At 49.3% G+C, this 14,003-nt stretch overlaps 1 protein-coding gene across 1 annotated transcript in view; it reads left to right on the plus strand.

The window, feature by feature from the left end:
• The window catches only part of ITGB5 (integrin subunit beta 5), a 109,543-nt gene that overhangs the window by 5,881 nt on the left and 89,659 nt on the right, over positions 1–14,003 (plus strand). The window contains exons 2-3 of the mRNA XM_060099419.1: positions 3,243–3,328; positions 13,427–13,631. Coding sequence (XP_059955402.1) covers positions 3,243–3,328; positions 13,427–13,631 — 291 coding nt within the window. The remainder of the gene's footprint in view (positions 1–3,242; positions 3,329–13,426; positions 13,632–14,003) is intronic.

The raw sequence follows: 14,003 nt of genomic DNA on the forward strand, positions 1-14,003 counted from the left end.
AACAGGGTTTCTTGAATTTTAATGTGTCCCAACAGCAACCTAATTTTATTTTTATATTTAAAGTAAATTTTTAATTTTTATACGATTTTTAAAGGTTACTTTCCATTTACAGTTACTACAAATTATAGCAATGTGATTTTAGAGGAATCATTTTGAGTGCAGGGAAACTACTTTACTATATTGCATGTGAATATGTCAGAGTAACAGAAACAATTAAGGATGACAAATATTTTATAGTTGTTCAGTATGTTTTCATACCAGATGCCTGTCACATCCTTGGAGCCTCTTCAGGATTATGTCCAAGGTCTTTCAGGCTGACAAAGCAGAAGACCAGAGCCCAGTCTGATATGGGTCAGAACGGAGGAGCCCTTAATGCTGTGAACCCGAGACCCCCGACCCAAGGTCCCAGAGCTCAGTGATGAGGCCCTGGTATTTAGAAAGTGGTGTTTGTGAATTTATGTTGATTAGGGCAGAGACATAAATGAGACATCCAATCTCAAATTCCTTTCTGACTGAGGGCCTGTTGGACTTCTCTCCTCCAGAGGACCCTGGAGCTCACTGGTCACATGGCCTGCGTCTGGGATGGTGCAGGGATCCCCAGACAGGTACCCTATGTGGGCACTTGCCAACCAGTGCCCCTTCTGACCTCTTACTTGTAGACTGGGCTCCTACTTTCAAGTCACTCTTGTTTTCTCATGTTTTCAACTGTAAAATGAGGTGGCTTGACGAGCTCATGCTAAAGCATTTCTGGCTCCAGGGTTCTACAATTCCATTATTTTTATAGAAATGATTTTATACATCAAAGCAAATGACATGCTACAAGGGCCTGAGTGTGTATTTGATAAGGTTGAGGAGAGCAGGAGAAAAGTCACTTTCATTCTAGTTTTGATTTTTTTCACCCCCTCAGGTAGTGGTTTCTGACAGGTAAGGAGATTTTTTTTTCAGTTATCCACATCTGTTCATTTAATGTCAATACTTCAAGCTAAGTATTCTGGGGCATATATTTTTTTTGATTGAAGTATAGTTGATTTACAATGTTGTGTTTATTTCTGCTGTACAGCAAAGTGACTCAGGTAAGGAGATTAGACCAAAACATGGAACTGGCATTTTGAAACTTTTCCTGCCATCATTCTCTTTTTTAAAAGGCTTTTAAATTTTATTATATTATATTTTATTTTAATTAATTAATTTATTTATTTATTATCCCTCCCCTCCCCCCTTATCCCTCGGTAACTATAAGTTTGTTTTCTACATCTGTAACTCTATTTCTGTTTTGCAGATAAGTTCATTTGTAGCCTTTTTTAAGATTCCACATATAAGTGATATCATATGATATTTGTCTTTCTCTGTCTGACTTACTTTACTCAGTATGACAATCTCTAGGACCATCCATGTTGCTGCAAATGGCATTATTTAAAAGATGTTTTAAAAAGTGCCTGCCTGCAAGTGTCCAAGTGAGTGGATTCATTCTAAAATGAGAAAGGAGGTTGTCAAGGCAGGCAGGAGGCAGGCAAGCCCAACTTCCCCGTGGGCTGGATTCTAAGACCTTCTTGGTGAGTGTTTGGGACCCGGAGAGGACTCTTCCTCCTGAAATGAGGCGTGCACGGTGGTTGGTCCCAGCTTGTTTCTCCTGGAAAATGTGTTCTGAGTCCAGCACTGCACCCAGGAGGTCCTGCTGTAGGCCTGGCAGTGAGATTGTGGTCCCCCAGCTCCAGGGGTATGAGGCAGGGGGGTCCCAACAGGGCGATGGCTGGTGGGGAGGGTTCAGGTTGGGGTCTCTGGCTGGGGAAAGCCATCATTCTCGCCCTCTGTGGGCTCCCAAAGATGCCCTGCCTTTCTTCCTAGCACCTCAGGTTCCATCCCAGCTGCCATTCTGATCCCAAATGGTATTTGTTCCCTCTAGTGTGGGGTGACACGGTGCAGCTTCCTGCATCACCCAATTTCTGTGGGTTTTCACTGCTAGTGACAAAGAAGAAGCAGAGAGTTAAAATTAGCAAATTAGGGCAATGTTACAGTTCTAAGATGTCTTACAACCAATATTGTTACGTTGTTTTGTGGAGCTAGGGAATAGTCTCCGCCTCCCGGTGTTTTCCCCTCCACTCTCTCTTGTTAATCTCCTTGACTCTTTTTTTCCCCTTTATGGTCTGAGCCCTTCTTCCTAGGGCTGGTGGCCCTGGGTTTTTCTTTTTTCTGTTTATCTGCTGTGCCCCTAGGCAATAACCAGAAGAGACCAGTGGGTCTGTTAGTGCTGTGAAGACCAAATAAAGTTATTTCTGTTCAGAGAAAAACCAACCAGTTCTGCTCTTGGTCAAAAGAAATCTGTCGGGGATGTTTCAGAAAGGAAGAAAAAGAACTGGATGCTAAGTTTCACCAAGAATGTCTTTGCTGTTGGGGGTGGGAGCTGGAGGGGGGCGTAGAGTGAGGTAGGGAGGTGGGGGAGGAGAGGGGACAAGGGCTTTAACTTCAGTCCCACAGTTGAGCCTGCCTCGGGAGGCCCCTCCCCAGATGAACGGCACAGGGACAGGGGGTGGAGGAGGTACTGGCCTGGGCTTTAAAAACAGTGACTTTTATAGCCATAAAGAAGTTTCCTTCTAATCTTAGTTTCTGACTTTATTTAAAAATCAGGGATGGATTTTGAATGGGATCAAATGCCTTTTTATTACCTCCTGAGGTGGTATGTTTTTTTCTTACTTGACCTGCTAGTAGATATATTGCATTAATGGATTTCCCATATCTTAAGCTGACATTGTGCTCCTGGGATGTATTCTTCTTTAAGGGCTGTGCTGGCTTCTTTTGGTACACTGTGGATTTGGTGTGACAGTACCTGATTTAGGATTTTCTTATGCCTGAAAAAGATCGATCGTTGTTTTTTTTTCTTTCCTTTTTGTACTATTTCTGTCATTTTGGCTGGACTGCGTGTAGAGGGGCCTTGTTCCCCCTCAGTGAGGCAGGACCTGCTGTGTTCCGGGAGAAGGCGGTGGGAATCTAAGTGGGCGCAGCAGAAGGAATGGGAGTTGCTAACACAAGTGTGCACGTGGTGGGTGCTTCAAAAACTGTCGGTCTTTAGCTTTGGCCAGTGAGCCTTCACCTGCAGTTAGCACAGGGGCCTTGCACTCCTCAGCCTCACGGAGGTCCCCTGTTAAAAAAAAAGGAAGTGACTCCTCCTCCCGCCCCATTCAAAAGCCTCATGAATAGAGATTAGGGCCAGAAACGCATTGGTGCATCTTTATCTTTCTTTGAAGGTCTCAACATATGCACTAGTGGAAGTGCCACCTCGTGTGAAGAATGTCTGCTAATCCACCCAAAATGTGCCTGGTGCTCCAAAGAGGTATGTGGGTGGGGGCGGGGAGGAGTGCTGTGAGGGGGTGGGGGAGGGGTGGGGGAGGGTGGGGGGGGTGGGGGAGGGCGTGGGCTGCAGCACAGCACTCAAGTTGACTGTGCAGAAAGTGTGCAGATTCTGCGAGTTGCCTCTTCCTCTTTCTCCCAAGGCGATGACAAAAAGAAAAGCTACATTTTTATAAGTTGGGTCTCTAGGTAGTGTTGAATGTTTTAATCCTGTTTTGGGGAAGCAAGGTCTTCCTTCCCTTTTGTGGGGGAACCAGTTATGACTCTTGTATAGTTTTCTGCAATTTGGTAAAAGACCTGAGCTTGTGAAGTGAGTCTGTTGCATAACAATTTAAAACATGCCTGGGTGGGTGGCCTGTTGGTGGACGCCAGTCATTGTGGAGTGGCTTATCTGAGGATGAATAATATGAACTGGCCTCTGTGAAATGATTTTATTTGAAAACAATGGCTGCTGTTTCTTCAAACCCTATAGGAAGGGATGTAAGTTTGGGGTGGTGATAGGCATATTGCTATCGTAAAGCAATACAAATACCAGTGCTTGGTGGGCTCATCAGGAAATATTCAATTTCTAACCCTCCTGTCTTGGGGAAATTTCTGGGTCACTTTTCTAAACTGTTGTTAGAACCATGGAGCACAAACCCTCTTTGCACTAGTACACCATTCAAGTTATTTTTAAAAGAACCCAAGATTTGCCATTTGGGCTGGCTCAGCCTCTACAATTCAGTGTGCGTGCCTGTCAGGAGGACCAAGGATGGCTCCTGGGAGGCCAGACCTCTTCACCATGATGCAGCTCCAGAAGTCTAGGGACTCCTTTAGCCTATGATGGCTAAAAACAATCGTGTGGGGATCCCCTACTAGATGCCACACACTTCGTATATCATATCTCTAATCTGCACGACAGCTCTGTCAGGTGGTTGGCAATACACCCGTTTTACTGATGAAAATCTCAGTCTCAGAGAGGTGAAGTGACTGTTTCAAGGCCACACCATGTTCCAAAGCTAGGGTTTGAGTCTGGCTTCCTGGACTTCTGAGCCCAGGCTCTCTCTTCTAGGCTACACTGCCTCTTCCATGTGACTATTCTAGAATTTTTTCTAGTAGAGAGTAAGATTACTAAACAAGCTACTTTGAGAGAGGACTCTTCCCAACATGTGATCCCCTCGTATTTGTGCTTAATTGTACTGTCTTTGTTATCAACTTTCTTTAAAACCATTCACTGGTTCCTTATGACCTGCATGACAAATCCAAGTTCTGTAGCCCCCGCCTGCCTCCCCACCTTCATCCCTTACTTGCCCCCAACACTTTAGTCCCAGGGAATGACTCGAAGGCCCCCAGAGAGCCCTGACTGATGAGCACCCTCATGGTTTTCCCTGTGCTGCTGCTGCTCCTGCAGGGCCTTCCCGGCTTTCCCCTCCTTTCCCTGACCAACACCTTGTCTTCAGTTTCCAAGAGTTAGTTCAGGGGCTTCCCAGGTGGCTCAGTGGTTAAGAATCCGCCCCCCAATGCAGGGGACATGGGTTCGAGCCCTGGTCCAGGAAGATCCCACATGCCATGGAGCAACCAAGCCCGTGCGCCGTAAATACTGAGCCTGCACTCTAGAGCCCGTGAGCCACAACTACTCAACCCGCGTGCCACAACTACTGAAGCCCATGCGCCAAGAGCCCGTGCTCCACAACAAGAGAAGCCACCGCACTGAGAAGCCTGTGCACCTCAACGAAGAGTAGCCCCTGCTCACTGCAACTAGAGAAAGCCCGCGCGCAGCAATGAAGACCCAACACAGACAAAAAAAAGAAAAAGTTAATTCAAGACACATCTACTCCGTGAAAACTTCCATGGTTTTCCCCCAGACACATGTGTCTGTCCACCCAACCATCTATCCATCCATCTGTCCAACCATCCATCTGTCCATCCATCCATCTGAAATTAGAATGTAAGCTCCCTCCACCAGAATGTTATGGCAGCGGTTTTATCTGGTTTCTTCACTGCTGGATCCCCCACACCCTGACTGGTGCCTGGCACATAGTAGTTGCTCAGTAAGGTTGATGGAAGGATTTCACTGAGTGGCTGTTTATTACGTGTCTGCACGTACAGGCCGTGACCACCTCTGTCTCCCCTGTAGTCTGTCCTCCTTCCGTCGCACTTACAGCCTCTTATTCTGTGCATTTGTTTTCATGCCTGCTTCCAATTAAATCATCATCTCCGTGAAAATCTTTGTCTTATTCATCTTCAGATCTGGCCAAGAATATGGCAGGAATTCATACTTGATAAAAGAAGCCTGCTAAAAAGACATGGAGTTAGAAAACGAAAGTTTAAATCTCAGTTTTGCCATGATTTATTGTCACTTTCTCGGTATGTAAAATGAAGACGACAGTTCTCACCCTCCAGCATTTTGGGAGTACAAAGTGAGATCAGTTCACGAGAGGGCTTGCGGATGGGACTGCTGAGAAACCAAGCCTCCTGAGCCTTGTCATCTACGGCTATTTTCTAGTGGAATGTGGGCAGTGGGATCAGGAAGCCGGGCTGGATTGTCTACTTTAGGTCTCTTCCGTTCCTGTGCTGGTACTTCCTAAGGCTGATGTCCCGATACTGGTAGTGACTGATGTTATCTCGCGGAGCATATCATTGTCCCGGCCCACACCTGGGCTCCCTCTGTGCTTATAGCCTCAATCTTGGCTGAAGAACCTCCTGTGATGCCTGCACGGGAATGCGGCTTCCCATCCTCTTGGGAGGTGAACTTTCCCCATGGCCCAAGTGTGTTTCAGAGAGCTGGGTTTGGGGCATTCAGGAATAGTTTTTTTTTTTTTTTGCGGTATGCGGGCCTCTCACTGTTGTGGCCTCCCCCGTTGCGGAGCACAGGCTCCGGACGCGCAGGCTCTGGACGCGCAGGCTCAGCGGCCATGGCTCACGGGCCCAGCCACTCCGCGGCATATGGGATCCTCCCAGACCGGGGCACGAACCCGTATCCCCTGCATCGGCAGGCGGACTCTCAACCACTTGCGCCACCAGGGAGGCCCCCAGGAATAGTTTTGATCAACCCCTGCCCCTTAGCAAGACAGGATAAGTGTGGCCGAGTGCCTTAACAGTGAATCCTGGGACATCAGCACAGAAGTGAGGTTTCTGTCAAGAGCACGTGACGTGTGTGCGCTGGAGGGCCGGTGCCGAGTGGAGGGCCAGGGAGGGCCAGGTCCCTAACTAGTGTGTTCCCGTGGATGCTGATCCGCCACCAGCCGCCCTGTGACTGCATACCACCACAGATTAACCCCCAAACACATTCTGTCAGGAGCCCGCTGCTCCAGATCCCACAATGGCTTCCTTATTTATTTGGGGTGGGGGTGGGGATGTCTTATTCTGCATTTAACACTGCTTGTAACCTAATTCCATCTCCTCTCCCCAGTCCCCCCTCCCGTCACTGTATTCTCCCACAGGTGTGGCGTTTGAGTCAGCCAGTGCCCTCACACACACACACACCCCGCCCCGCCCTCCACACTTCATGCTGATTCTGTCTGCCTGGGTCTGCTGCATGGCCCCATTAACGTGGCTCTCCTGTCTTCATTTTCTAACTGTGGCTTCATTTTCCCTGGTGGCTTTAGACAAGGGGTCCCCAAGCTCTGGGCCACGGACCGGTACTGGTCTGTGGCCTATTAGGAACCTGGCCGCACAGCAGGAGGTGAGCGGCGGGCCAGCGAGCGAAGCTTCATCAGCCGCTCCCCATCGCTCGCAGTACCGCCTGAGCCATCCCTCCCCGCCCCCCGTCCATGGAAAAATTGTCTTCCACGAGACCGGTCCCTGGTGGCAAAAAGGCTGGGGACTGCTGCTTTATTTTTTCTTAAATGTGTTTGGGGATTTTAAAAATTTTTTTATTTGTTTTTGGCTGCGTTGGGTCTTCGTTGCTGCATGCAGGCTTTCTCTAGTTGCAGTGAGCGGGGGCTACTCTTCATTGTGGTGCGTGGGCTTCTCATTGTGGTGGCCTCTCTTGTTGCGGAGGAGCACGGACTCTAGGTGTGTGGGCTTCAGTAGTTGCAGCACGCGGGCTCAGTAGTTGGGGCACACGGGCTCAGTAATGGCGCACGGGCTTATTTGCTCCACGGCCTGTGGGATCTTCCCGGATCAGGGCTCGAACTGTGTCCCTTGCATTGGCAGGCAGATTCTTAACCACTGCGCCGCCAGTGAAGTCCCGGCACCTTTGCTTGAGACCTTACCCTCTGGCTTCAAGACCAGAGTTGCCAGACTCTCCCTTACCCTAGGTGAGGATGTGGAGGGGATGCTGCTGGTCTTTACCACACAGCTCAGCTCCTGATTCCTATCCTTCGTCACAGCCCTGGGCTGTTCTCGGCCAGCTTGAACACTCCCTGTGCTGTTTGTACTGCACGGCATAAAACATACAGCAAACTCCGGCAGCTTATTATCTATTTTGTCCTTCATTTTTTTAAAAGTAGACGTTTGCCTCTGCTCTAGGAGAGTAAGTTTCACAACCCAGCTAGCTGTGGAGAGACGTGTGCGGGGAAGAATGTGTGTGAATGCTTTTATGGCAAGGCCTCGGGACAGCCCATGTTATTTCCACTCACATTTTCTCACCTAAAACCAGTTACCTCCCTCAGTCTAAGTGCAGTAGGAGCTGGGAGACTTAATCTAGCTGTGTGCTGGGGAGGAAGGGGGAAGGGGCTTTGTGGACCAGCAGCCTGTGCCGGGGGCAGGGAGGCCAGCGTGCTGGACAGAGGACAAGGTTTGGGGAGAAGTGGGCGGGGCTGAAGGACTGGCGTGTGGTCCCCCCGGCCCCGCTCGGGAAGCGTTGTGGGAGCCCCGGTGGACGCAGAGGCAGACAGGGCGATGGCCCTCAGGGTCGGGGGTGAGGGAGGCTCCTGAGGTGTGAACGTGAGCCAGCCTGAGGCCATGTTGCCGTGAGCGGTCCAGGCTGCTGTGAAACCAGAGGGAGAAGGACCGGGCAGGCATGGCCACCCTGTGGAATCCCGCAGGACAAGAACAGGGAGGCCTGGGGCGCTTGGGTGGTGGATGTAGGGGCAGACGTGGGAGGAGATGGGGAACCTGGGCCGCGGGGAAGGGTCTTTGCCTTGGAGGTGGACGTGGAGAGAAGGAGTGAAGGGGTCAGGAGGACTGGAGGTGGGAATGTGAGGAAGGAGACAGAGGAGAGGCTGGGCAGCAAGACCGGCCGCCTGGGCCTTCTGGGAGATTAGCGTGGTGGGGAAAGGAGAGGGAGGGCTCATGACCTGTAGTCTCCTTTGAGCTGGGAAGGAATGAAAAACATAAGCGTCCGCCCCAGCTCACAATAAAATACAGATCTATGAGAGAACATGTCTTTGCGGTCCTGAAAGGAAGCATCTCGGCCTGTTGCAGGTGCTTCACGAACATTTGTCCAGTGCATTAAGTGAGCCGCGCGGAAGCTGACAGGGATTTCCCCATCCCCCAGGCAGGCAGGCCACGTGCACAGGGTTCAGTTTGTCATCCCTTAACCTTGTGCTCCCCTCCCCCGCCCCCTAATCCACGAGGGCTCCGTCAAGCCAGGGCTGAAGCACTGACAGCAGCCGGCTCCGTGCCTCTGCCCGGCTGTCTGCCTGTTCACCAGTTGGCGACTTCTTCCCCTCATCCCAGGATCCGGCAGTCTGCCCCCTTTCCTGCTTGGGTTCCTCTTCCCCCAGGCCTGCAGTTTCTCAACTCTTCCACCCTGCTGTTTGTTTCCGCAGCAGGCAGCGAGGCGCCCAGAGGATGTGATGACCAGAGGGGCGCAGGCGGACAAGCTGAGTGCCCTGGCCACGGTGCCGGACAGCAGAGAGCCCGCTGAGCGCTGGCCTTGGGTGCAGGAGGGAGGTTTTTCATTAACAAAATGTAGGGGAGTTAAGTGTACAGTGAACAGTAGACTTCATTATGTCCTCCGTGTAATAGGCGATGGAGGGAGCCGAGAGGGCCAGGTTGTAACAACTCCGAGCGCCGGTGTTGGAACAAAGTAAAAGCCGTCTAAACTTGGAACGCCTCCCTTTTCTTTCTTGTATTATTACCACTTGGTGACTAAAAGCTCTGAAAGGTATTTCACGTTCCAGTGTGCATTCTGTTGCTTCTCTTGGTAATTTGCCTGTCATGTAGTTACCCTTCCCTCGTGAGCCCTTTGGAGGGTTCGTGACGGTGTTTCTGGAGACCATGGACAGATGCTTCCTTCACGAACTGAAACCTCTTCTGGCACAGAGCTGTAAGCACCTGTGAGCATCTGAGCTGCCCCATGAGAGCCCATCCTGAAAGCAGTTTCCATTTTTCTGTGTTGAGATGAAGACTCATACCTGTTTTTCTGCATCAAGTGGATATTTATCCTCCAAGTTTGATAGGGGGCAGGAAGAGCTCAACACCTGGGGCAGCAAGGAAATACTAGATTCAGAGGAATGGAGTTTGGGGGCCCAGAGTTAGTTTCCCGCTCTGGAATTCAGCAGTGACCTTGGCTGAGAAGGGAGGCAGATGATGCAAAGAACACTGAGCTTACTTCCAGAAAGCTGAGGCTGGAGGAACTTAAACTTCTCAGGTGAACATACGCATGAACTTAGGCGTGTGGGCTTCTGATTCCTCATCTGTAGAAGTGAGGGGCTGGCACCAGGTGATGCACCCAAGGTCCCTTCCCCCCTGGAACTTGCTGTGTTCTGACACCTGGCAGAGGGTCAGGTGTCAGGTCTCTGGGATCCGAAGGCTCTTAGCGCATCAGACTTCATGATGTCACTCATGAGAGGAGGATTTTCTTAATCACGAGTCTTCCTTTCCTCCAAGGGTTTATAATTTGGGGCATCTGCATTCACTGAATTTGAAGCTTGGAAATGGTGATATCGAGGCATTGTCTTTATTTATAACATGTGTGTACCTGGAAGGTCATAACCATCACAATATATGCCCCTGGTCTTTGTGGTTTTGGTTTCCTCTCTTTAACTATGCATCCATCCTTATTCAAAATTAAAATATCTAAAGAGGAGCTAGAGGAGGGGAATAGAGGAAAAGCTCTTGGGCTGGTGGGGTTACCATTCCCTGCGGGGTCTGCAGTGCTCTCTGTCCCTTTCTGGGGTATCAAGGGCCTATGCTAGAAGTCAGTCATGGCTATTTTCAGACTGCATGCTGGACAGACCTTCAACTATTGCGGGCATCCTTGATTGATGTCGAGATAGCTGCCTTACTCTCAGAAGGTTCTCCAGACTTCCATGCCCAGAGGTTCCTCAGCCAGTGTCTTTGAGGCCCTAAAATTCTGGGACAGTGACAGGACTCAATATATAAAGGTGTCTCAAAGGTTCTCAAGCACATCAGTGAAACCACTGGGGCTTCCCCAAGTAGCAAGAAACTGAACTCCGTGAAACAGGAGAAGGTTGACAAACCTGATAGAAATGGATGGCCCTGAGGCCAAGTCTGAGTTTGGTATGAGTGCCATAGTAGGCTGTCCCTTGCTGCCTGTGACGCTGGAGCTTCTGAGAAGTGGGCCCCCTGTACTGTCACATTGCTGTCATGGTAGGCACTTCTGAAGTCATCCTGCAACTGGCAGTCTTAATGTTCTCAGTGGTGGTTCTCGCGCTGGCAGCTGGGTGACAGGAGTTCACTGTCTTCCCTGCTGGTGCAGCAAACTTCACGGAAGCCACGTGCATTGGAGTGGAGGTTTGCCACCACCTTGAAGAATGTTATTAAGGAGAATGAAGGAAAGCTGTTACCAGTGAGGGGCATGAAGAGAGCTTTGCTCCTAACATCCTAGAGAATAAAGAAGCCCCAGAGCACAATCAGGAAAGCCAGCTACACAAACAAGGTTGTAATTGGCACTGTGTGGCTGCCTGTCAGTTCTTCAGGTTTGGGAAGCATGTCCTGGACTTAAAGCCTGTTGAGGAGCCCAGCAGGTACATCTTCCCTGAGCAGCAGGTGGCCCTGTACAAATCCTCCCTCAGGGACTGGTACTGTCTATCAAAAATGGCCTTTGAGCAGCTTGACTGGGAAACTTGAATGAAGTTCATTGCTGGTGAAGGTGTCCAGGCGTTAAGGAATGATTTGGATGACGTGAACGGCTGAGGCTGTGGTGAGGAATCATGTAGCTGCCTGCTGCTTAGGGTGAAACAGATTGGCTCTGTGACCTAGTCTATTTCCGGAATGCAGGCTGCTTCAGACCAAGGGGAGGGCCGTTAGGGTTTCCATCGCTCCTGGGAGACTGAAGATGCTTTCCTCAGCAGCCTGGTGGGGTGGGGGAGGGGATGGGCAGTGGTCTGGTCAAGACAGGTGCACTTTGACAGTCAGAACTGGGTGGAGGACAACCAGCTCCTTGGAATTGGAGGAACTGGCAGCAAGGCCCAGCATGCTGGCAGGAAGTTCAGAAATTCTCTAGCCACGTAAGCTCTGAGCAGGCGAACCCCTAAGCCCTTTCAGCTCTGGACAGCTAATTCACCCTGTGCGTCACACAGCTCAAGACAGCAGTCCCATACCTGTAAGGCCCTCAGGAAGTTACCGCTCCTTTCCCCTATCCCTGGGAGGTTTTTACTGCTTCATCAGAGCCAAGCTAGACTGTTCGGAACCCAGTGTAGAAACCTCAGCTTTGGAATCTTGTAATTTCTAGAATAATCATTGTTCTCACCCTGTTCCACAAGTGTCTGTGGAGTCATTTATATTTACAGTGCTGTCCCGAGGTTGTTGACATGCAAGATCTCCCGTCATGTCAAGAGTTCAATAGACAAAATTAAAAAAAAAACAAAAACAAAAACATTCAGATATCAGCAAACGAAAAACCAAAATCACAGAGGCCCAGAACAACACATCTGGTTTTACTTCCTTAAAAATACTGCGAAGTCTTCTTGACTTCTTGGTCTTGAATCTTGCAAAGGCCCCAGTGGGCAGTGACTGGTCATGGGGCATCCTAGACCATGATGAAGGGGGAGGGGAGTCTGTCTGCGGTCAGCGGACTCTTGACTCATCTGAGGCTCTTTGGCAAAGTGTTTACAGTGGCGGGAGGAAGAGAGAGCATCTAACTCCTCCAGCCATTACTCCAGTCCAACCAGCGGGAGGAGGGGATCTTCTTTTCTACATCCAGCAATGAATGGGTTTGCTTTGCCATTGAAAACCCCCTTACTGGAAAATGATCACTGCTTACAGGTATCCTACTTTATAACAAAGTATGTAATTTCATTTTAAAGTAAATGGCCCAAACTCCTAGTGCCCCAAACTAGGGTGGGTCATCCTGATGCACAGCCTTCTCCTAAATCCAACTGAAGAAAAGAAAGATTGTTCTTATCAATGTGGCTTTATTGTTTAAACAACAATAAAGAGAAAAAGAAAAATATCATTTTATTCCCTCTCCCCTAGCAGCTCAACTATCTTAATTTTTTATTTTTCTTTGGCATCCTAATGCAGATACCATTCTATTTTCTGATTTTTTTTTCTTAATGTTTTGATATTTCTGCTTAGTCTTCATAATTATTTGTGATGGCTGTGTCATCTATTGAGGTGATAAACCATATTTTTCTTCTGGTTTAGGGATTTTGGCTTCAGGTTTATGATTGTGCTATTCTGAAGAACATGCAGTATATATCTTACAGAGTTTTGCTTTCCTTTTGATAGTTTTCTTGTGATAAATTCCTAGGAGGTGACCAAGGGGTCAAAAGGTACCGACCCGCATTGCTCTCCAGAATGGCTGTGCCTGCATGGTAGATGAGGGAACAGCTCAGAAGTTAACTCTTGATTGTCTGAGTGATGGCTACTTGGCCACTTATATGGTATCGTTCAAAAATTTTTAGTTATGCAACTTTTGACCATATCAGTTATTTTCTCCAGCTTATCACGTAGACAGGCACATTTTTTAAAGGAGCGTTTTTGACCATGAAAATAACGAGACCAAACATTTTTACTGTGCATGTTTACAGCTTGCCAAATGCTTTCACATCCTCACATCTGACACCTCACTTAATCCTCATGATGCTTGGTGTGAGGCACTTGGGGGAGTTATTGTTTTGTCCGCTTTTAGGAAATGGAATGTAGAGGGTCTAAGGTCGCAGGGTGGTGATGAGTCTACAGCCTCAGGTGTCCTGGAGCTGCTCTGACCGCCTCCTGCCCTCTTCCCCTGTTTCCACACCTCCAGGACTTCGGCAGCCTGCGGTCGGTCACCTCCCGGTGCGACTTGAAGGCAAACCTGGTCAGGAACGGCTGTGGCGGCGAGTTTGAGAGTCCGGTCAGCAGCACCCAGGTCCTGCGGAGCCTGCCTCTCAGCAGCAAGGGCTCCAGCCCCGCGGGGTCAGACGTCATCCAGATGACGCCGCAGGAGGTCACGGTGAACCTGCGGCCCGGTGAGTGCCCTTGGGGTGGACCTGTTCAAGATGGTGGAAAGATGAGCCGGGCCAGGGAGGGGGCAATGGTGAGGTGTGGCCCAGACCCCAGGAAGCAGAGTCCAAGGCCTTTGTGGATGATCAGAGTATCTTTGCTATTTAAAAAAATTGTGAAATATATGTAACGTACAATTTACCATTTTAACCATTTCTAAGTGTGTAGTTCAGTGGCATTAAGTATACTCACAATGTTGTCTAACCATCACCACTCTCCATTTCCAGAACTTTTTTGTTATCCCAAACTGAAACTCTGTACCAATTAAACACTAACCCCTCACTCCCTCCCCGACCAGCCCCTGGCAACCACCCTTCCACTTTCTGTCTCTGTGAATT

This window comes from Mesoplodon densirostris, chromosome 5, assembly GCF_025265405.1.
Source record: "Mesoplodon densirostris isolate mMesDen1 chromosome 5, mMesDen1 primary haplotype, whole genome shotgun sequence".
Taxonomy (NCBI): domain Eukaryota; kingdom Metazoa; phylum Chordata; class Mammalia; order Artiodactyla; family Ziphiidae; genus Mesoplodon; species Mesoplodon densirostris.